Source organism: Poecilia reticulata, linkage group LG11 (genome assembly GCF_000633615.1).
Source record: "Poecilia reticulata strain Guanapo linkage group LG11, Guppy_female_1.0+MT, whole genome shotgun sequence".
Taxonomy (NCBI): domain Eukaryota; kingdom Metazoa; phylum Chordata; class Actinopteri; order Cyprinodontiformes; family Poeciliidae; genus Poecilia; species Poecilia reticulata.
Window position 1 is genome coordinate 15994751 of NC_024341.1, and position 23626 is coordinate 16018376.

At 37.1% G+C, this 23626-nt stretch overlaps 1 protein-coding gene across 6 annotated transcripts in view; it reads right to left on the minus strand.

Annotated features, from left to right (window-relative positions):
• LOC103472465 (CUB and sushi domain-containing protein 3-like) overlaps positions 1 to 23626 on the minus strand; it is a 389352-nt gene that overhangs the window by 154403 nt on the left and 211323 nt on the right. For all 6 annotated transcript variants that reach the window (XM_017307525.1, XM_017307524.1, XM_017307523.1 and 3 more), the window contains one exon: positions 12683 to 12795. In XM_017307525.1, coding sequence (XP_017163014.1) covers positions 12683 to 12795 — 113 coding nt within the window. The remainder of the gene's footprint in view (positions 1 to 12682; positions 12796 to 23626) is intronic.

A 23626-nucleotide genomic window follows, 5' to 3' on the forward strand; every position in this document is an offset into this window, starting at 1 on the left:
TTAAACTTATACAGATGTTTGAATTTTGATATATGAGAGGGAAGATACATTCCACTCACATTTATGCAGACAAAATAAAATTAGCCAGAAAGATGGTAATAATACTGGGCTTAAAATAAAAAGTGGCATCCATGAGAACATTTTGCATTGCTGCTTCATGTTTTATATTTCTGTTGCACTGCAGCACAATTTATAGAAAGAGACCCAAAGAGAACTGCACCTCAGGTTAGGACCAGAGGCAAAAAAAGCTGGTGTTCGTCAGACAGATCACAAAGGTTTTTACATCAACGACAAAAATGAAATGTTTCTAATGCATCTAATATAACCATCAAGTGTTGATGTCTGCATTGAAAATATAGCATCCCATGTTTGAAAAATCAATCAATCAAATTTTATTTGTATAGCACATTTCAGCAGCAAGGCATTTCAAGGTAAGATAAAAACATTAAAAACATCAAAACCCACACTTTAATCCTAATTTAGCCATAAGCAACTCTAAACAGGTGGGTTTTAAGTTGAGATTTAAAGGCACCCAGAGTTTCAGCTGTTTTACAGTTTTCTGGAAGTTTGTTTCAAATCTGTGGTGCATAGAAGCTGAATGCTGCTTTTCCTCGTTTGGTTCTGGTTCTGGGGATGCAGAGCAGACCAGAACCAGAAGATCTGGTCTTCTGAAAAATGAGGTAACAAAACCACAAACCTAAGACATACTATCTGTGTGATCTGTAAAAGACACCTTTGCAGTCCCCTTTATTATAATGCTTGCTAACACAAACAGTGAATTCAAGTTCAATCAGTCGCATATTACTTCATGACCACTAGGGAACAAAAGGGCAATCTGCACATGACCTAATGGTCATAGCTTAACATGTGTTTGTAGCTGCAGATAAAATTGATAATCATTCCACTTCATCTGAGTTTTGTTTCTGATTGTATTGATAATAGGATCTTACAAAATCACTTAATTTTGCTATCATTTGTGCTTAATTGTTCTTGTTTTCCATTTTAAAAATACATTTTTTGCAAGAATTAGATTACAGACCTCACTGGACAGAGCAATGAGGAGCATGCTGCAATATTTTCAAAATGCTGATGTCAGTTAAAAAAATGCTTTCTAAACTTTTTTTAAATGCTGAAACCTCTTATTGATTTTGAACTGCTACGTTGAATTTTAACGAGAAGACCACCAAAAGGTCAACGAAAGGAGCTACTTTGTCCCTTTCTTTGTTGGAGATGGTCCAGTCCTGTTTCATATTTTGAGATTGCACTTCTGTAACTGAAATACTGAAGTTTACCATCTAATTTGGTTTCGACTTCTACAGCATCAGAATTTACGCTGAGGTCCTTCTAATAAGGTGACTCCTTTCTTCACTATACCGCACCCTCTGCATGTTACATGTAACCTAACAAGATGAGTCATCTGTATAACATGAGGAGAGATACAATGTTCTTTTATTGCCGTTTTATTAAATCTACTTTTTGCAATGCGCTAATAATATAATGGTCACATAATACCAATCTTGAAAATTGGTGCAGTGTTCTTAATTTTGAAATCCTAATCTTTACTATAGCAAAGACTGTTTGTAATATTGTGGCCAAATAACGTGACACATGTCTCCCACTGTCTATGAACCATTTTTTCACAGGTCACCTGGAGCATATTCTTTTACATTTTAGTATATTTTGTCCCTGGATTAAGTATGAATAGTCTTTACTAAAGATGTTAAATGTGTGTGTCTTTGCTGTTTACTTTGAGCAATTATCAACTTTTTAATCTTTTAGCCTAACAGCTTTATAAAACTTGGATTTTAATGAGGCTACACATATCTAAATTTTTTTCCAAGAGTGTTTTCAAGTAAACAGTCAATTTTCACAGTGTTCCAACTAAAAAGTGTACACTAAAAGCCATTTTTAACCGCCATTCATCTGTGTGAATAATTTGTTGACTGCACCGTCAAATGGATATTGGATCTGTCATGAACAGCATCTGGTAATGCAACAAACGTACAGCGTTTGATGGTTGACGTAGGAGGTAAAATCCACTTTACCTTTGTTTTTAAAATCAGTTGCCAAACCTAATCTCTGGATATTTTCTTTAAAACACAAAAGGCCTGTTGCATTTATTCTTTGTAACACCCATCTAAGTAATGCGCCTCTAAATAACAAACTTAGCTTTACCCGAGAAACAAACCTGTGAGAATGGCACAGACTTTACTCTCAACTACAAGTTGTTTGTTGGGTCCCATTGTTGTCCGTGTTGTGCATGGAAATGCACCTTGTTGGAGAACTGTGGACTGAGCAGTATTTTTGGTTGAGACACAGCTGTCGAGCACAACTCATTCTAACATCATTTAACAGTGCTTTTATCAGGAGAGAAAAAAAGATGTACAATCCCTTTTTGCAGGGGCAAATGTAGAAATTTGTCAGTAGTTAAGAGAGACAAAGTTTCAGTTAAGTGTACGTGTGTGTACTTATTTGGGTGTCTTATTTAGGACCATTTCTGGTGTATTTACTGACCTTGTGAAGACAGATGAGTGTAAAAGGGAGCAAAGACCAGTCCTTTCTAAGAAGAGGCTATATGATTGAAGTCTATATGACTGCCAGAAATTGCTTTGTTGAGCAAATAGGAGATGGAAGAATAGGAATGCTTTTATTTCAGTTTTAAAAATGAAAGTAATTTTCTGCAAACAATCCAAAATACATATAAAATATACATTGAGACCTATTTAGACTAAATTTGTTAAGATTTTTTTTCTGCTATGATTATTTTAGCAGACCATGTCAATCTTGCAGTCTTCTGTGAGTTAATACTGTAACAATAGGATACAACTGGAACTTATACTGCCATATTTACTATATGTGACAATAAAAGAAGATTAAAAAAGGTCAAGCATTTCCTTGTATTCTACAATTTTTTACACCACTTAACATAGCTGAAAACCTGAGATACTTCTTTCATTGCTATGAACTTACTCAACACACCTATAATCCAAATACACAATTTGCAATAGTTAAAAAAAAAAAAACAATTACACTTCAATTCTTAACAGTTCAATCTGATTAGCTGTGTCAGCGAGAATGCCTCTAGGTGTCAAGCTGTAATTACCGTTTGAACGTTCACTCAGGAAGGCAATTATCCCAGTGCTTTGATCTCAACATATGGAGATCCCAACTCAGTTACTATTTGATGGTTTATGATGAATTCTATTTTAGGTTAGATTAGTTCACCTCAAGGAAAAATTGCAGGGATTCTGTGCTTTTTCTTGCAAAAACACACTCCATGTGGTAGATTTACGACCCATCCGTCCTCTCATTCATTTATCCACACATCGTCTACCACTTAGAAATCCCAAGACTGTCCTCTCCCCAGTGACTTCTTCCAGCCCTTCTGGGGGACTCCAAGGCATTCCCGAGCCAGCTGTGAAACGTGATCTCTTCAGCAACTACTGGGTTTGCCCTGAGGCTTCCTCCCAGTGAGACATTTCCAAAAGACCTCCCTAGTAAGTCAATCAGAGGGCATCTTCACCAGATGCCCAAACTATCTCAACCGGCTGCTTTTAGGTAAAAAAAAAAATTCTATTAATAAATATGTAGAAGGTTGAATCCTAAGGAGATGCCATGTTAGTAATCTACTGTGTGGTTTTGCCAGAATCCCTAAAAGATGCTGTAATGATGCTGTAAGTGTAGAGGTTTTTACATGATTTACAGGTATTCCCTCAGTGAGACATACAGTAACAGTTCTGATTCTATTTTGGTTCGTAAAAGTAGTACAGTAGGAGACTTTTAGATGCTTCATACTAATCTATGGATGAGCTAATGTCAACTGAGCTGAATCTTTCTACACATATTTTCCCTGCGCTACAAATAAATGTTTGCATAACTAAATATAACAAAGCTTTCATTAAACAGTGATAGAAATGTACTGGCTATGATTGTGTTTAGCTCTTGACAAGACAGTGTTGTGCAGTAACAGAATTAATGTAATCTTAGCTAAAATATTTTACTGACAAAAAAAAAAACCAAAATAAAATATACAATTAATGAGAAAGAAAACCAGGATTAAACATAGGTTTGCATCAGCTGACCTTATATTTGATTTAATTTTTATTTGTGTTTTTTTTCCCTAAAATCATAAGAATGGCTACCAAATGAACTGTGAATAAAAAGTGAATGGTTGAAATAAAAGTGATTTTACCCTTTGAGAAAAACACACTGTCCCTGTGGGATGGGGGAGATATTTCCATTAAAATGGTTAATTCCCTCAATTTAGGTCTATCAGCAAAATGCCTACGGCATGTCTTAAAATCCTGGCAGCAGGAAATATTCTGAAGCATCAATTAAGCATTTAAATGACAATTAAAAATAATTGGTAGATTTGCTTTAGCTGTGCACAAGAGCTGCAGGCTTTTATTTACCAAACGGAGTAGTTCGGGAGCGAGGCTCCTGTCCTGTGTCCAAGAACCGTGAATGCAGCGCAGCCTCCGCTCAAATGAGAAAGTGCGCGCACGCAGAAATGCAGCTCTTTTCCCTTCTAAGCTGGCCAACAGAAACCATTTCTATCAGCGGGACATTATAAATTCTATAATATTAATATTTAGCAAAACCATCTTGCCAAATAACTTGTCCTTTTAAACCCCCCGTTGCTCTCTGGCTGTCTGTCTCTCTTCTCAAGGCCTATTAATCATTTCTCCCTACTGTTTTACCTCCTCTTTGGTTTCCTTTAATCTGCTGTTTTCTTGTCGCAGTGCTTTGTTTTTGCCTCGCTAACCCCACTGCCCTTTCCTCCACAAACTTGGACATAAATCACTGTGAGATTATTATTAATTCAGAACTTTATAATTTGGGCTGCAACAGAAGCAGGGGGATTTCTACTTATTTATTTTATTATGAGCCAAATTGCCCAACCTCAAACACAGGCAAGCACACGCATGCACAACAACACAGAAGGAAAACAGTCTGGCAGGACCTGGAGCCAAATGTGTCCCTCTGAGGTCTCATAGCAGTGTCTTATAGACTTAACCAGCCCTGCCAAGGCAGATTTGTTCATTTAGAGACAAATTTGGAGTTGTTTTAATGTAGTCTTCTCCATGAATATTTACTAACCCTTTGCACCCTGCTGAGGAGCCGCAGTATCTCAGTTTGGAAAGTGGAAGAATGTGGTGGATCAGACCATATGGCTTACTGGGTGGAACTGACCCCAAGTAGTACTAAGAAAATACTATAATATTTTTTTTAATAAAGTGAAGTTGGTCAACAAGGAGTATCCTGTTAATGGATAAAAACTAAAATCAAAGCAGCAGTTCATGATTTAGCTTCTAACCGGTGGCTCTCTACTGCAAGAGAATATGAAAGAGTCAAAATACTTTATTTACATAACTTTTTCCTTTTATTTTTACACATTTTATTGAGATACAACCACACACTGTAAAGTGGCTTTGTTCGTATTTTTTGTGATAGACAAACAATCCTAAACCATTCAGCTGCAGCTCTGGCTGTATGTTTAAGTTTAGTTCCGTGCTGGAAGTGAACTTCTATCCCGGTGTCAAGTTCATAGAATAATGTTGCCAGCACCATCTTTCATGGTGCAGATTGCTTGTTCAGGGTGTTAAGATTGTTTGCGTTTATTTAATTAATGCTGTCCTGGCCCAGCCTGTCAGACAGTCACCTTTCTAGGTTTGCATTTGTGCCAAAATATTTATATTTTCAATTGATAGAATAAACTGAGATGTTGAAAACCTGGGATTTTTTTTCTCCCACAACCTAAAACCTCTCCTCAAAGTTCGTCCTGATCTGTCTCGCGTGTCCCTTGGTCTCCATAATCCTGTTTGTTGCCTAATATTCTCTAACAAAACTATGCAGTCATGATAGTCTTGATAGAGAATTACACCGAGGCAAACTCTTTACAAATTAGACCATTTTGAAGAAGATTTTTCCACTTCAGTTGTACACAGTTTTCTGCTGCTTTAAAAAACTACTAAAATACATCAATGTTTGTAGTTGTATTGTGAGAAAATGTGAGAAATTTTAAGGAATCGGCACATTTCTTAAGGTACTGCTGTCTACATCTGAATGGGTTAGAGAATTACAGAGCAATTTCTGATCCAGTAACCTTTTGAACCACCCACTGTGCATTTCCGTTAACACGTATTAACTAACAAAGTAATGAAGATGACTGACAGCTGACAGGAAGCAGCTAATCAATCATAAGCCTGTTAAAGCTCCTCTAATTGATCAACTAACTTTTTCCCCACTGACACCACTCATTAACATGCTGATTAACCTTTTAAAGTACTTAAGATCATTAAAACAAATTAGGGGGCAAATCTCAAAGGGAGTGGCCAGGTTGTCAGTCAATCAATCAGATGATACGTCTGAAGGACGGCATGAAAAGAGGGCCTAGAGTTACAGAAGAAAATTCATAGGAAATGATGATGAAATGGAGGAATAAGAATGAAAATGTACCCTCTTTTCTAAAAAGTGGTTATGTATCTTTATTAGTAATATCTTCATTATTGTTGTGATAGTTTTGTAAATGTTTTTTCCCTTTTATACGGCCTGTTTGAATTGAATGAGAAACAAGCTGGGTTCGCAGGATAGAGAGGAAAGAGCAACGTTTTTTATGAAGTTTACATGCTCTCCTCTGAGCAAGTATTTATGTATGTATTTTGGGCACTCCGGTTTTCTGTCCAAATTTCTCTTAGGTGTAAAACTGTAAATGGATAAATGGCTTGTACTTAGCACTTCATCTAGCCTAGTCCAGACGACTCCAAACCGCTTTACACTGCATTCAGTTATTCATGCACACATTCACACGTTGATGGTGCTAAACTACATTGTAGCCACCTGGGGCAGACTGACAGAAGCGAGGATGCCATACAACCGGCCACTGCTGCCTCTGACCGCCGCCATCAGCAAACAAGGCAGGTGAAGTGTTTGCTCAAGGACACGACTGAGACCGATGGAGCTTAACTCACCAGTTATGCCCGGTTGACACAGCAAGATTTTTATGCAGATTTTTACCCAGATCTTGGCATTCTGACAGTCTTAACACTCTGGTTATTGTGATGGCTCTAAAGATAATCTTAAGAGATATTCCTGCTGTGTATGTTGTGCAAAGAGCGATCTAATCTGCTTGGACAGACATAGGGACCTCACCAACTTCAACATTTGGATATTTAACCCTTGGGCGTGCAAGGACTGAGGCAAACATGGAGGACTGTGGCAAATGATACAAGTTTTACGGGTGTGAGGTCGGTTGGACCCCATTTGTAAACACAAGGGTTAACGTATTGGATTGTCCTGACCCAATATCCAAGCACTTTGGATGTTTCCCGAGAACAAATGACCAAGCAACCTGTTGAATGTGGCATGCTGCCTATCACAAAGTATACTGGCAGAAACATCTAGGAAAATCCAAAATACACAATCATAATTCTGGAGGGAACAAAATACAACTCTATTTCATAATGCTTATGCTGTTTCCACTCCTTTAACCAATGGTTTTTCTTTTCATATTGGTTTTTTATTTTGAAAATAGGCCATTGCCGTCTCCTTGGCGATCTTGTTTATTTATGCTGAACTAACGTTTGATTTCAGGAGGTGTTGCTAGATTTTCCGTCTGAATGTTTGTGAGTGAAATCTGTTTGTGTGTTGTGTTGGTTGTCTTTGCTGTTTGGCTGTGCACCACACACATGTCGGACCAAACCTGTTATGTCTGATTTATTTATTTCTTTTTATTGTAGTGTGTGGGATCGCTCAGGTTTTGAAAATTAATCGATAATTTCCAAATCTTGCTGTGTGACCCAGGTGTTACAAGACAAATTTCTACCTCCTGAGATACGCTCACCATAAACGTGTGTGCATTACTTGTCTGGTGACAGACATCCACATCTTATTTTTTGTTTAGATGCCATTTGGAATGCGATTCCTCCTGCCTTCACAGTGACCTCTGAGGATTTGGAACAAGCTGTGAGGAGATGTTTTTTCTCTTTGTCCCCTTATCTACAACTTATGTGTGGATAGCAGAAAGTAATATTGATATGTTTGCTTATTTAGTTTAAAGATGTCACAGAAGAAAAATAGAACATTCACATATATAAGTGAATAAACTAATAATTGTAATGGCAATTGATAAACAGAAGGTCAGACTTTGAAGTTTAGATAACTCAATATAAGCACAAATTGTTTACACTTGATGGTCGAATCTATGTCTGCAATGTAATGAAGATATATAGCTTTAAGTAAATACAATACCAACATCATCTCTCTATGCATCTTGTACTCCAGCAAACTCAGCAATAGGATATCAAGGATTTTTTGGACATGGCAAAAAATCAGGAATGCAGAAATGTTGTATATTCTCATATGTGGCACTTAATATATGAGAATGCTATGCAAATGTTGCAGCAATGACCCAATGACAAAGCCATGTAATCAGTCTTTAACAGTCTTCATTTACAAGACAGAATGTTTACAACGAGGTTTCACAAATGTGTTTCATGTTTTCACGATTAAACTCCTTTAAAAAGTGTCCTCACATACACCAACAAAATGGAAGATACAAAAGCGCTTTACAGCAACTTCAGAATAAACTGAAAGTTGTCATGTTGACAATATTACCTTTCATTCACCCTCATGACTAAATTCAAATCATGAACATGGCAGATTTTAGGTTTATAAGGAATTTTAAATTCAACCAGGTGGCGACAGTCATAGGAGTCCCATCCTGTAACCAATGGATTGTTGGTACGAATTTCTGCTCTGTCTGTGTCAGTTACTGTGTCCTTGGGCAAGAGGTGCAAGAGGTGCTGCCACGCACCAGTGGCATGTAGTAGCTACTAGTGGCACTTAGTAGCTACTACATGTGGCAAATCCAGCTTGCCACCATCAGCGTGTGAATGTGTTCATGAATGAGTGAATGACTGAAAGTAGAGTAAAGTGCTTTAGGGTCCTCTGGCTTAAATAAAGCACTATCCAAGTACAGGCCATTCATAATGCGCTCTCTTTTACCTTCAGTTGAAGGCTCAACTTTCTTCCCCATCATAACCTGGACAAATCCAGACTGAACTCACATCTTTTCCAAACAGTACTCTCATTTTTATTACATTTTTATTAAAATTCATTATTTTCATATAAAGATCGGTCTTTGAGATTACTTATGACATCTACTCGTCTCATTTTTTCTATTGAAAAATGTCTGGATGTCTTTTATCTTACCAGAACATCTTGTAAAAACAGTTTACTAATGATCTAAAGTGCATATAAGATGCCAGATGTGTTCACCTGTCCTTAAAGCTCTAGTGACACTAATTTGTCGTGATCTGATTGAATCTTTAGAAATTAGCAAAAGGGACTGCAGTCCAAATCTGTCAGGCACTAAAGGATGTATTGCTAAACTTATTGAATGAGATGCCCAAGATTTTGTTGTGCATTTACTGATTGGAGTTGTTTAGTCGTGAAAGTGCAATCATCAATCAAATTATGTTGCAATATTATCATGGTGTGCACATCATTATATTAAGACCAGTGAAATGGGATTAAACTGACCCAATAAATTAGGTTTATTTTAAAACATGCAGCAAAGCTCCGTTTTTGGATTTATGTGTAAAATCAATACTTTTTAAACGGCACCAGGATAGTGATGGGAAATTCGGCTCTTTTCAGAGAGCGAGTTCTTGTGGCACGGCTCCCAGAGAAGAGCTGGCTCTTTCGACTCCCAGCAGCTCTTAATTTATTTTCATCTGTACCCTCATATTTTAGCTTGACATGTCAAATATGAATGTTTTGTATGTTACCAAATCTTGTTGCATTTAGCATAAGCCTTAAAATGGCCTAATTTTATGTTTTTCTTGTATTACGAAAGCAGGCTTTTTTATTTTTGTGTAATATTTAAATCAAAGTATTGATTTTTGTTGAATATCTACTGACTGAGAGGATGGACAGATTCACCAACTAACTTTTGTGTCTGTACCCCTCTTTGTTTTCATAAAATGGTATTATCCCATATCCTCACTTGTGATTGGCCACAAAGGCAACATGCTACCAATCAAAATAAAGTTCTCCCATGAGCGGGGCAGAGCCACTGAGAATGAGTACTGTACAACAAAAAGGGAAAAAATGGAAAGCCAGCTTTTACTCAATGGGAGTTGACTCTTCTGATTCAGTAAATTCATTTGTGCATGACTAATTACCAAAAAACTTATAGAATATTTAGACATAAAGGTAGGCTTGCAGTATGTATTTAAAGTTTAACTATGCATTTGAAGAACACAAAAAATACAGACAGCCATCTAAATTACAGTAAAAAAAAACATGCTTTCAACCAGACTAGTACAGTGTGAAAACAAATATTTAATCAAGTCAGCCTTAAAAGATACAAAGCTGTCCTTTCATAGGCACTGCCAAACATTCAGCAAGCTGTTGTTATTTTACTGAAATGAGACTTTAAATTGGTAAAATCATACTCTAGTCTGTATAAAAGAAAAAAAAACATCACCTTGTTTGAGGTCAGACATTAGAACTTAAGTACTGCTGGAAAGTGCACACCACTTAACATGAAAACTAGAATTGGCATGGACTATACCACTATAAAAAATGAAGAGGTCAGTCATGGAACCAATATTAGAATTAGATTTTATTTCACATTAAGACTGATCACAGCATTTTCTTCTCATTCTAGTTTTTTTTTTTGTTTTGTTTTGTTTTTTTTTTGTTAATTCTCTCTCTCTTTGGTGTCTCTGCAAGACTCAGTGAAAAATCTTGATTGGCACAGATATTTTTTTTCTTTCTTTTTTTTTCACAGAAGTCCTCCCAGTGGTCAATTTAAAACCCAGGCAACATGTAGTGAGGTATCATCTGGGGTCATTTGCAACTTAATAAGCCCATCATAACCACAGGCTGGAAAATTATGCAAAGTTAATATAAAATAACCACTGAATTAAATGAAGTTTCAGTTACTGTAATTGGTTTAATTGACCAGAGATCTGCTAGAGGCACGTGATGAATGCAAAGAAGAATATAAGGTTTCCTCAAGATGACTTTTTCATGTAAATGTTCCGTGCAAATCCTCCAACTAAATGTCATAAACTGCTGAAATGAGACTTTAAATTGGTAAAATCATGCTCTAGTCTGTATAAAAGACAGAGGTGCAGGTTTGCATGTGCAGGTTTGCCCTGCAAAGTGTTAAAGGTTTTGGATATTGTTTCACAACCCAACCCTCCTTTTACAATAGTCCTGCCATGCCTCCCACCACTTCAAAACAAAAAACATTGAAATGTTAAATAATTTAACATTTATTTACTACTTTGTAATGCTCATTCCCACAAAAATGCAAAAAGAACACTCATTTTTGTTTGCCACGTTAAAAATGATGAAAAAGTTCAAAGGGTGTGATTGCTTCTGCATTACAAGCGATTTGAGCAGCATTCAGGATTGAGTTGGCTCGTGTCAGTCTCCTCACTTGCTCATTTCTACTTCAAAAGCCGGTTACTCACGTACCAAATTTTCATGTCAGAGAAGATTAGGAGGGAGAACGTGACTTATGCTTGTGAGAAGACTAATATAAGCCCAAAGACATTAAGATGCTGGCAGCAGCCTTTAGAAATGAGCAAAAGACTATAATTACTGTTTCAGAGAGAGAGAGGGAGCTATCTAAAAATACCCTGTTGGGTAAGTAAAGGGGTGCTAGGAAGACAGGCGCTCACATTGCATCATTGATTGTAAATGAAATCAGTGTTTTTAAATGTTGTCCTGACATTTTTTTTAAAAATTGCAGGACGATAGGAAAGCCGGCACTGAGAGCTAAAATAAATGTAAGTGGAGTGAGTGAAGGTGTGAGGTGTGGCTCAGTGGAATGCAGTGAGATTCAGGCCAATGAATAAATCTTTACGTTGTGTCTGCTGACCTGCAGGTCGGGTTTTGTAAGCCTATTAGAAAGAAATACAGGGTTGCAGTTTATAAATAACTTAAGAAAATCTCATGCAAGGGACTAAGCTTTCATTACCATACCACATTTCACCTTCTTTACCCTACTTTCCATCACTTCCTCATAATACATGATTCTGCATTTTAATCACACCATGTGTGCTGCAGGTGCACTGCATGCCTCAGGCTAAGACAATAGCAATTTCTGAGTGACCTATAACGCTGCACGGATTTAAGAGGTGATTTGAGACTGAAACGAAAAGCTGGAAAATTAAGAAGGGGAAAAAAAAACAACAAGTGAAGTGTAAATAAAAACACTATCTGTTCCAGCCGTTCCGCTGAGCACAAATTCACCTCTCATTATCGCTGTTGGGAGACATGGCTGTTGCCAAATAAATTTCCAACCGCTTTCACCGTTTAGGGGCTGCATCAAAGAAAAGTAAAACTGTGTGCTTATGAGCACTTACCCAGGAGAAAACAAAAAGCTAACTATGTAAAAACAAGGACAGAGAGGAAAGCAGAGAGATGAAAACAGGGAGAAAGGCGTTGTTGAGACAAAATGACTGGGTTCAAAAAGTGTGATTAAGAGGAGTTATTTGGAGGATTGAATTTCAAACAGAAACCAAACAAAACAAAAACCTTCTAAAAGTAAATTAAAAGCCAAAAATAAAAGCTATTCATAAGCAGAGTGCAGTTAGCCCACACTTAACCACCATGAGCATGCTATGTGCGGGTGCATTGAAATGATTTCGTCTGATCTTACCTTGGTAATGTGCACTGAAACCTCGGTAACGGTGGTTGCCATCGGTGACAAAATGCAGTCGGAGCCAGTTCTTGTTGCTAACGACTGGAGAGGGCACGTTACTTCCCGACAACCTGAGGAAGACCAAAAAAATGTACTTATAAAATGAGACACACACACACACACACACATTCACACACAGGTAGGCAATAATCTTTAATCTAATCAGTTGTTTAATATCATTAAAAGACCCTACGATACTTTCAGTTACAGAATAGAAAGACAGTTGGCACCAAAACAAAAGAAACAACAAATGGCAAACAACAAGAACTAAATACCAATTTAGAACTACAGAGGCAGAGCAATAACCTAACCAATAAGTTGAAGACACATTAAACATAAAATTGAATTCACCCATCCATCCCAGCAATATTTGTTCTGCCATCAATTGTCAACGCAAAAACTGAGGAGGCTCAGTTCATGCTTCAGAGTCAGTATTTTCCAAACCACCTGAAGCATCAAGGAAGGTAAGAGAACATTTTCTTCCTTTCTTTCTTCACCACAATCCTCTTTCTGACTTTGCTTTCTATGTATCTTTTCATGTAGGCACTTCTCCCTGTTACACTGTATTATTCATGTTTACAGCACTTCTTTCATTTTCCGCAAGGACATTATTACTCAGAGCACATTGTATGAATATTCAATTTGCTCCAATATTAAAACGGGAGTAAAACCATAAATCTACACAAAGCTCATGAATGTGACATTTAAATATTTAACAATGTGCTCAGAAAGCACTTAACAACCCTAAGCTACAATATGAAGGTATAATCAGAAAATTGTTCCTTGCAGGAGCTGAAGGAAAGTTTAGTCTGAAAAGGTAGGCATTCAGTACCTCCAGAACTAGGGAAGGGGGAAAAAAATCTTTTGAAATGCACCCACCGCGACGGCATAAGTCTCATGTATGAATGTTCATAAAATATAAAATAAGACTATGGCACCTTTCCAACTACTTGTATGGATAATTAAAGTCTACAATGAAGCAGAGCTATAGCTTTAGTGAAAACATGAGCAGAGAAGCTACCTGGCGTCTCATGAATCGTTCCCATGTGAACCATTTGTAATGCATTATTAAACCATCCATCTATGCTGATGGTTTCTGTCTCCAACTGTTAAGTGCTCAACAAAGATATCGGCTATAAAAGCATGTCGTTGAAACCCTGAGGTATAGATTATTTTCAGAACTGCCATAATTTTTTTAGGTGTTGTTCGTGTTCAATTAATTGATTCTAATGTGATGTGCAGAATGTGAGAGGCTACAATGTTTATTTTCAAGTGTCTGACTGGAGAATATTGTAGAAAAGTTGCATATTTTGTGGGAAAAAAATTAATAAAAAAAAAATATATATATGTATGACTTGTCTGAAACTGTATTATGAGAAGCATTACTCAGCATTACGCATTACTATAACTGATATTGGGCTATAAATTCATATATAGCTAATTTACAGCTATATATATAATTTATAGCCCATTTTACATAAGAGCAAAAAAAAGAAAAAACACTGCCCAGTCAAAAGAGAAAAAAAGTCACATGGATTTAAGAAAATAGGTACAAGCCTCCTATTGGATAATTACTGCAAAGGTGACTATCATTCATCTGGGGACCTGTTATGTAACCCTACCTGAAACAATGAGTAGCTTCTCATTATCAACAGCCTTGTCAAAAGTCACTCCCCATTGTCACTAAGAAATGCATTTCCATTTGCATGCTTCAAAACTAGAAAACAGCTAAAAAGATTGCAGAAGCTACTAAAATTGGGTAAAGAATTGTCAGGTGTATTATTAAAAACAGGAGGGAAAGTCGAGAACCATCAAGGAAGAAAAAACAATCCCGAATGATTGTCATTAACAATTACTTAAACGTCTGCTGAAATCAAATATTAAAAAACCAACAGTAGAACTCAGAGTTTAGTAGTGAAATTCAGAGCATTTCCACACACAACAACGTTAATGAAACTTTGGGACGGAACAGCTGTGTAGCCATTAGAAAACCACTAATCAGTGAGACTAACCAGAAAAAGCGGCTCTAATTCGCAAGAAGGCTAAAAGATTGGACTCTGGAGGAATAGAAGATGGTCATTTGATCTGATGAGTCTAGAAGTACCCTGTTCCAGAGTGAGGGGCACATCATCAGGGTAAGAAGAGAGGCATATGAAGTTATGCACACTGGCTGCTACGCAGGCCGTAGGGAGCAGTGCTCTGATCTGGGTTCGATCATCAACAAATGTGAGCAAACACTGATGTCAGCTGACTACCAAAGTATACTGAATGATCAGGATATCCATCAATGAATTTTTCTCTTCCATGATGGCACAGGGACACTGGAAGAAGACAATGCCAGGAATTAATGGGCTGAAACAGTAAAAAAAAAAAAAAAGTGGTTCTGGTGGGCACGAGACATCATTTTTACACACAGATTGACCACAGTCCAAACCTAAACCCCGTTGAGAATCTTTGGGATGTGATACAGAAGGATTGTGCAGCGGCCAAACTCTCTCATAATCAACACGATATCTTGGGAAAAAATTCATGGGATACCAGCTAGAAAAATAAAAAACTTGTGACATTACAGAAGCTTACCAAAACATGATGTATTTAAAAATAAAGGAAGCTTAACACAATATTACTGAGTGACCTTTATGTTGGTGGCAAGATTTTTATTGTTTTCATTCAACCAAGAAATATGTTTCTGAACAAGAACAAAGTTGATTCTTGTTCTGAAATATCAAACTTCAAGAAAGAAAATCAAGTGCCAAACTCCTGGAACATAGTGACAGGAATAAAACAACACAAAAAAATTCCACTGTTTGAAGAACTGATGAATTGACCAATTACAACAGTTTTGAAAAGAAAAATCTTTTCTCAGAGCTCTGGGAGAGCAAACAGATTTTTCACTTTTTGCAGAGTACTTTGAAGATTAATCACAAAACCAAAAATGTATCTCTGAAAATAAACAAAGAAGCATTGACTGTGCAACTTTTTTATGACAATATCTCTAAGTACTGGTTTTGTGCCTGTTTCTTGGAAAAGTTCAATGAGAAACTCTTTCTAGGACCTAACAAGGGTCTAAAGGTTAAACATATGTCTGCACCACCATCTAATGCACTTTTTGCTGTTGTTAAATGTGCTTGCTACCTCCTGCATTTCATTCAGGGCTACAATTATTGACGGTAGAATGGATTAAAGCAAAAAATACTAAGATTGAGAGAGTCAGTTTTCCTTGTGTGCACATCTTGAGGAGAGGAAGAGCCAGTGGAGAATTGCCAGAAGGAGCAAGAGAACATCACTGATTAAATACACTACTAAAAGAGCATCTCTTCCTCTCTCCATTTCTGTGTCTACCGCCCTGCCATCCATCCATCCTGTACAGCAAAAATAGAAGGGAAAAGGAGGAAGCAAATAAAGAGGCATGGGCTGAAAAGGGGGTAGGAGTAGGTATAGATCAGTGAAGCTTAGACAGTGAGATACTGAAGGAGAAAGCCGTGTGAGGTTAGGAGGAGACGGAAAACCAGGCAAACGATGACAGAGGTACATTACTTTGTCTGCTGGCTATTTAATTATTCATCTCAGTGCCCAAGAACTGTAAAACAGAATCACACAAAACAAAAGGTGGCAGCTGATCCCAGTGTGGGTAATTTATAAATAGGAGATTAGGAAACATATTTAAGTTTAAATATTAATTTTCTACCACACCAAACACTTGACAATAAATATTACATAACATTAGCATTAGGAGCTGTGAACTTTTTGTGTTTGTTTTTCTTTCCCTCTGCTCCAAATTATCTTGAATTTATGACTGTTCACACATAGGCGTTTCTCTACAGGGACTTAAAATGCAAATCATAAGATCACAGTAGTGTTTATGCTTTACATTGTTTAGCAAGAGGGTAGAGAAAGGGTATGGGGCTTTAATCCAGTCCAATGTATGTGCATGAGCTACATTGTTTACCTAGCTTAGCTTGTAAAAACCTTATTGGCACTGCAATTCATATTGACCTGGTCTGGTCCCTTTTCTCTCCTTTCAGTGTATTCCTTTTTTGATAGATGTCCATAAATGTACAAATTTTAAGCAATCATATAACCACAACTGCACTCAGGCAGCAGAAGCCCTTTCTCGTAAAATGCTGCTGACAATACAAAGCTTTCAAATGGTGCATAAAATGCATTCCAGTGCTCCTATTGTAAAAAATACAATACATTGATCAAGATTTAATCAAGACTACAGTCCTGGCGAGCAATTTTGTTGTGTGGTGGTAAAAAGAGAAAAATCTCCATTGACTCCCTGTGCTGATAATTGGCATGCTATTGAACACTGTGCTGCTCACCTTTTTTCCCTGGGACAGGGAGGAGTTAAGCTGGTATGAGGGGTTGGGGCTGCTGCTGACTCTGATTCATCTGCTGTTAAGTGTGGCAAAAGGTATAGAGTGCAAGTTAAATATTTAAAAACCCTGCTAACGTTTGCCTTCACTGATTTAATGCTGGTGAAATGGAGGTTAACACCGGTCTGTAGCTAAGCTAGCTAAGTCAACAAGTTGATAATGACAGTTTACCCACCTCTGGGGAAAAACTGGATTGCAAACTGACTCTTTTGTCTTTTTTTTCTTTCCTGTTTTTGAAAAACTGATATATATACTAATATAGCTAGTTTTCTTAGCAGCATGCTTACTGTCGTTGTCGTTCACTTCTACTGACTACTATTAAACACTGACAAGTGCGCTGAAGCAGGAACAAACCACTTCCTGCAGATCGGTAGGGGTGTTGTGTAAAAATACTATATTTGCTTTTTGGTCTGTGAGTAGTACCATTTAACTTTTACTGCCAAGAACAGATAAAAACAATGATATTATTAATTATTTTTATTGACAGCTTACTTAATTTTTTTTATGTTATAAACATTGTTTTCTCCTAAATCGGTGCCCATGTCGCACCCCCGCTGGTGAGGTACTAGTTTTAATATTCTCCTGACCTTTGGGGTGTGGCGATGTGGAGGGAGGGTGATTACTAAACTTCCAAGAAAGTACAGAGTTGCAAAAAATTGGTCGACAAAACTAAATTTATGTATTTTAAGATGCAAATGTTATGTATTTTCACGTACTACTAGCTAATTACCTATTAGTATCTCTTGAAACCAAGGCAAAATTACCAGATAAGCTTTTTAAAATACAGTTAAACTCTTCCCTGTACTTACATAGTACGTTATAAAGGACCCTGTACTGTTTCAGTATTTCTATATTCACTTGTATTTTTTTGTATATATAGATTTTTATATTGGTTCTGCTCTGTCCTCTGTACTGCTGTAACAATGTAAATTTCCCCACTGTGGGATTAATAAAGTAATATCTTATCTTATCTTATCTTATCTTATCTTATCACTACTGCCACTAAAACAAATAACATTCAGTGACTGAAATTGTGGCTAAAGTTCTTCAGCGTTTGTCATTATGTCAAGTTATTATGATGATTTGATAAACCTATTAGATGTTTTTACATTTGCTATTTAGGTGTCTAATGGTCTGCTGGAGGAATTTTGATCTTTGTAACCTCTTGATAGGTAAAATATTGACAAATATAGACAAATTAGTCTTTAAAATGTGGCACGTAATTATGTTTCAAAATCATCTGATCAATGCTTCTGAAATATCTTATTCTTATTCTGATAGTTAATATAAACTTTGGGTATTCATATACATTCTTAGTGTGTCCAACCCTTTTCATTATACAGCAGTGAAATGCCTCTTAGATAGTCTGTCTTAATAGCCTTATCTATTTAAGACAGGTGAGGACTGCCATACACATAAACAAGCAAACTCACACTTTGTGCGATAAGGAGAAACAGGAGAAAATGCATTTCAACACGAGTCCAGACACACACAGGCATAAGGGTACACGCACACGCACACGCACACACACACACACACACACACACACACTGCAGGAGTGTTGGACAGAATGTAGTCCTGTAGAGTCATCATCAATCTGCATAGAGACACAAAAAAGTTCCACCGTTTTTGTGACCGTGTGCCTAATGCATGCATATTGTGCGTTTATGTAATAATGTTTATTGCATTTGTGCGTAATTGTGTGTTTTCGCATTTCTCACCTTGTAAGGCCCATTTTTCCAACAAGCACTTACAATGTGAGTCCTTGTCTCTCCTTGTGAGCCCCAAACCCTGGGCCCCATAAGAAGAAGTGCTGTTATTTGGGAAAGGGTTCATTTTAGGACTAAGGTGTGAATTAAGTACAGGTTTAGTTTAGGGTTAGGCATGTACTGGCCATGGTTAGGTTTAGAGCAAGAGTCAGGGTTAGGCTGTAGGAATGAATGAAAAGAGAATGGAAGTCAATGCAAAGTCCTTGTGAGGGTAAAAAGACATACTATGCGTGTGTGTGCGTGTGTGTGCGTGTGTGTGCGTGCGTGCGTGCGTGCGTGCGTGCGTGCGTGCGTGCGTGCGTGCGTGTGTGTGTGTGCGTGGATGTGTCCGGGCTTGCGTAAGCATGCCTGCTGTGTCACTCTCCATCAATCTCAAGTGGGCAGGGAGTAATCAGTGTTCACAACAGGACCATGCTCTGTCCCTCCCTCCCCTCTCTGTTATCTCATCTAAAATTTTCTCCTCCTCCCTGCTCGCCTCCTCACCGGTTTGTCAGCGTGAATGAGCCAGGTGTTTTAAAAGTGAGCTGTTCATAATAAAGCCTAAAATAAAGCAGAAGTGGGTGACTAAGGACTAATTCCCCATCACCCCCAAAATAATAATAACTTTGAACTAAGATTACATAAATTCATTGATGTCCAAATGGCAAAAAATTTGGACGTCAACTTTGCAGGGCTGGACAATATTATTTAAATAACATTCCTGATACAGTTATAATGATGTCATAGCCCGTCATTCATTACCTGAAATAATCTTAAGGCAGTTTTGGAGCCTAGATATTCCTGATCATGATGAGAGTTTTCAATAACAGAGCTGGGTTCCTCTAAATTGAGAGATATCACAGTTAAAAAGCTCATTATTTCTAAGTCTTGGGCTCTATGTTTTAGAGAGAACTGGGGCAAATAGCGTGTCTAGCTAGCACCTTGAGCACCTTGGGGTTAAAATTTGTCCTGTTTTCTTTTCTTCCCCATTTTGAAGATTGGATAACAGACTGGCCTCAGCATAACATGTGTTAGGGTTAGGCATGTACTGGCCATATATCTACCCAACATACTAGAGATATTAACTGAATGAAAAGTTCCTGGACTGAAACATGACCATGATAAGAATTATTTAGAAAGCTACAATAACGATAAACTAACATTGATGTCTGTAAATCTTCAACACTGGTAACATAGGGTTTGTTACTTTTCCTCGTCAAACTAATTATCCCCCCTTCTGGATCCATTACGTCACCATTCAGTGCTGGGTTTACATTTCAGAATATCATTAAACTGTTGTGCAACTTAATGTAACCAGTATAATAATTAGGCTCATTTTGATCATTTCAAAGTTTTACTTTTCAAGAAATATTTCTGTTTGTATGACTCAAAAAGACTGAAATGTTTTAGGTTACATTTTTGTGTCACTTTTGTCTTTATAACAGAAAACATTGACCACAGTTTTATTCCATCCACCTGTTTATACTACAGCTAATGAACAGAAAAAAAAAACAATTAAAAATGCTGCACTAAATAATTATATTCTAATTAAAGATCGGAATTTCCCAAAGTTTGTACTGTGAGGTAATATCCCTGAAAGTGAACAAGATGAAATATTTCACAGCTTTTTACACTCCTCTAGTTAGGGGTGCAAGTTATTTTAGAAGGTGCAATATATTTGCTTTTTAAAATAATTTTACTTTTTCAAAGTGCATGGCCCAACAATTTCACTGTGTACACCAAGTCTTTCAAATTATCTAGAATTTGCTTATAGTAACATGAATCACCTCATTGGTTCTTATGTAGTTTTCACATGTCAAACTGTTGGAAAACTGTGTCAAAATGTGACATATGATTATTTTATCCATTAAGGGTAGAAGCTGCTTGATGTCTCACTAATTTATGGAGTTAAGTGACTTAACATTAATTCTCCAGAATATTGCCATGTACTTGGCTGAAAATAAGAGAAACAGCTGTCAAAACCCAATGGAAAAACATCTGAATCTCATTAGACAGCTCAGGACCAGCATTGTTTTGGTGAGCTACTTTAATATTTGAAAAACTATATATATTGTAAAAGAGCTCAAATAGCTTGTTGCCATGTTGACACTATCATCACTAAAAATAAGCATAACGAGACTAAAATACATAAACAAAAATAAGTTGAAATATTACTTCACTGACTCAACTGCATTATGATTTTGGCTTCAGGCGCAATTAAAAACAGCAACGTATGTATGACGGTGGAACTAATTGGCTGTGGCTTAAGCTGGCTACACATCACGCTTCATCAGTCTTCCCCTTCTGGCCAGGTCCCTCTGGTTTGACTTAGCAACTCCTGGAAAAGGTTATTTTCGGTGAGAATGGGAAATATCAGTTTTACTGCTGACTTACAGGTAACCTGTGGAAAAAAAAAGAACCTCCCTGCAGTGATGACATGAGTTCACTTTAATTAATGTCTGAGAGCCTCTTCTATTTCAGACATTTACAGTTTTATTTAATGTACTTTGAAAAGAAAAATGCTAAGTTGTAATGAATGAGGTCACAGTGATCGGAAAAACAACAACAATAATATGAACTTAAGTGAATCTTACATACATAATCCAATTAAGATTGTACATACAAAAATATTTTAGATTTATTTTTTATTTTTTTGATATGCCAACACAAAGGATTGCATAACTATGACAAAAAACTAAAAGGATATAGGAATATGTAAACATTTAAAAACTGTTCCCTACCTTTATATTCAGCCTACTAATACTCCAATACTCAAAAATAAAATACAAGGAATTGTCTTCAGAATCACTTAATTGGCAAACAGCAATCTTTGGTGGCTGCACAAACTGGAGCGTTTGTGAGGAAATGACCTAGTTTGAGTTTTTCCGTTTTCCTTATCTTATGCTGATGAGTATAACCTGACTTTGTTTGCATAAACTCTAATCTAATTATCACACACTAATCTAATTACAGACTTTACTTTGATTCTAAGAGTAATTTCATTAAGCTGTTTACATGCCTGGCAGACACAGATTTATCTTAATATGCTCATCTTAACACAATATCGCATCCTGAGTTGACTGAATTAATCAAGCTTTTTTTGTTTTTTTGTTTCTCTCTCAAGTCAAAAACTAAACATGTGAAATGTTCTTATATACAACAAAAAAGACGGTTATGCTTTAGACTGTTTTCTGCAGGTTTTACAGAAAGAATCCAGTTAAGACCAGTTTTGAGATGGTGGCGCCAGCTACTGAAAACGACAGTTGCTCTAAAAATTAACACTCGCATATACTGGACAATCTGGTCACAGAAGAAAAAATTCAGATGGACAGATTAAGTCAGCGTATGGTGTTTACATTTCCAATCGGCTTCCTTATGTAGCTAATTTGTTCAACCTTTCATATTGTAACTATCTGAACAAACTTTTGTGACCTCGGACAAACAGACCAAGCGGAGTTAGCTGCTCTGCTTGGCTTTTGTGGACTTGGTACATGATCACATTTTTAGTTTCATGTGCAGATGGCAACTGTCAGTTTCTCAGTGACTGTCTGTCCTTCTGTGTTTTTCTCAACTCCTCTCAGTGTCCCCATCTCTTTGTGTCTACAACCTCTTTGCTCCCCCATGAGTCTCCTTGATGGCTTTTTCTTCCTGCATCTCCCTTTCCCCTCGTCTTGTCCTGTCAGCTCTCATCTCCCCCACCCCTTGTCCCCGATTCTGCACCTCTGCTTTCCTCGCCACCTTGCCTTTCACCTTCTTACCTTTCGTCTTGTCCTCTTCTCTCCTGGCTCATGTTGTCACCCCAATTGCCCTTTTCGGCTCCTCTTTCTGCCCATCCCTTTCTTGTCCCCTGTATTTTTGTCTCTGCTTCTTGAACATTCTTCTGAGTGACCTGAGATTTTCTTCCTAAAACAATGCGACAGCCCTTTCACTATGCTCTAATTTTGCCCCTTCTTTGGTATTTGACGCTCTGAAGTGAAGCACTTTCAGTAAAGAGTTTTACCATTTTTCCCATACCCTATCAAAGGTAAGTTATCACTGTGATGTATTTATCAAGACATGCCTAGACAATAGCCTTGTAGATCTAAATGACACTGAGCGAGCCAAAATTGGATTTAAAAATTGACACCCTTGGAGAAACAATTTGAAGGTCACCGCTTTAACATAGCAACATTGCAACATTGGGGCAATCTACTTGCCCCAATGTTGCAAATAGATTCAGACGAAAACAGTCCACATTATGAACTTGTTTACAAGCCCTCTACAAGATTCATTTGGCTTGTGAACATGGCTGGTAACGGATTCCCTGTAGAGTCCACCATGTCTCCGAAACTGGTGGTAGATGTGATATACAGAGGTTCATTTTAGAATAAATAAATAAATTCAAACAACAACACAAGCGTGTTTTTGTGGTAGCAAAATGAGAGAAACCTTCGAACAGATAATGTCAGAGAAATTTTGTGAAACATCTTATTTTCTTCTATTCTAATTTACATTTTAGCTTAGTGTTCTTTGTTTAAATTAACAGTACTATTAACTTCCAGTCATCTGATCTCAGTAGAGAAACTTTGGGATTTGGTGGAACAGGAGATTTGTTACTTTTCGATACTTTTGAGAGACCCACAAATCATCATGTTGTTGTTGTTACAAGATGTCTGTTCAATATGCTATGATCCATTTCTAAAGTCACGCAGCTTTACATAAAATGCAAGGCAGGCCCATTCACATACCTCCTATGTTTTCTCATTTCACTACATACATCCTCATTTAGGTTTTCC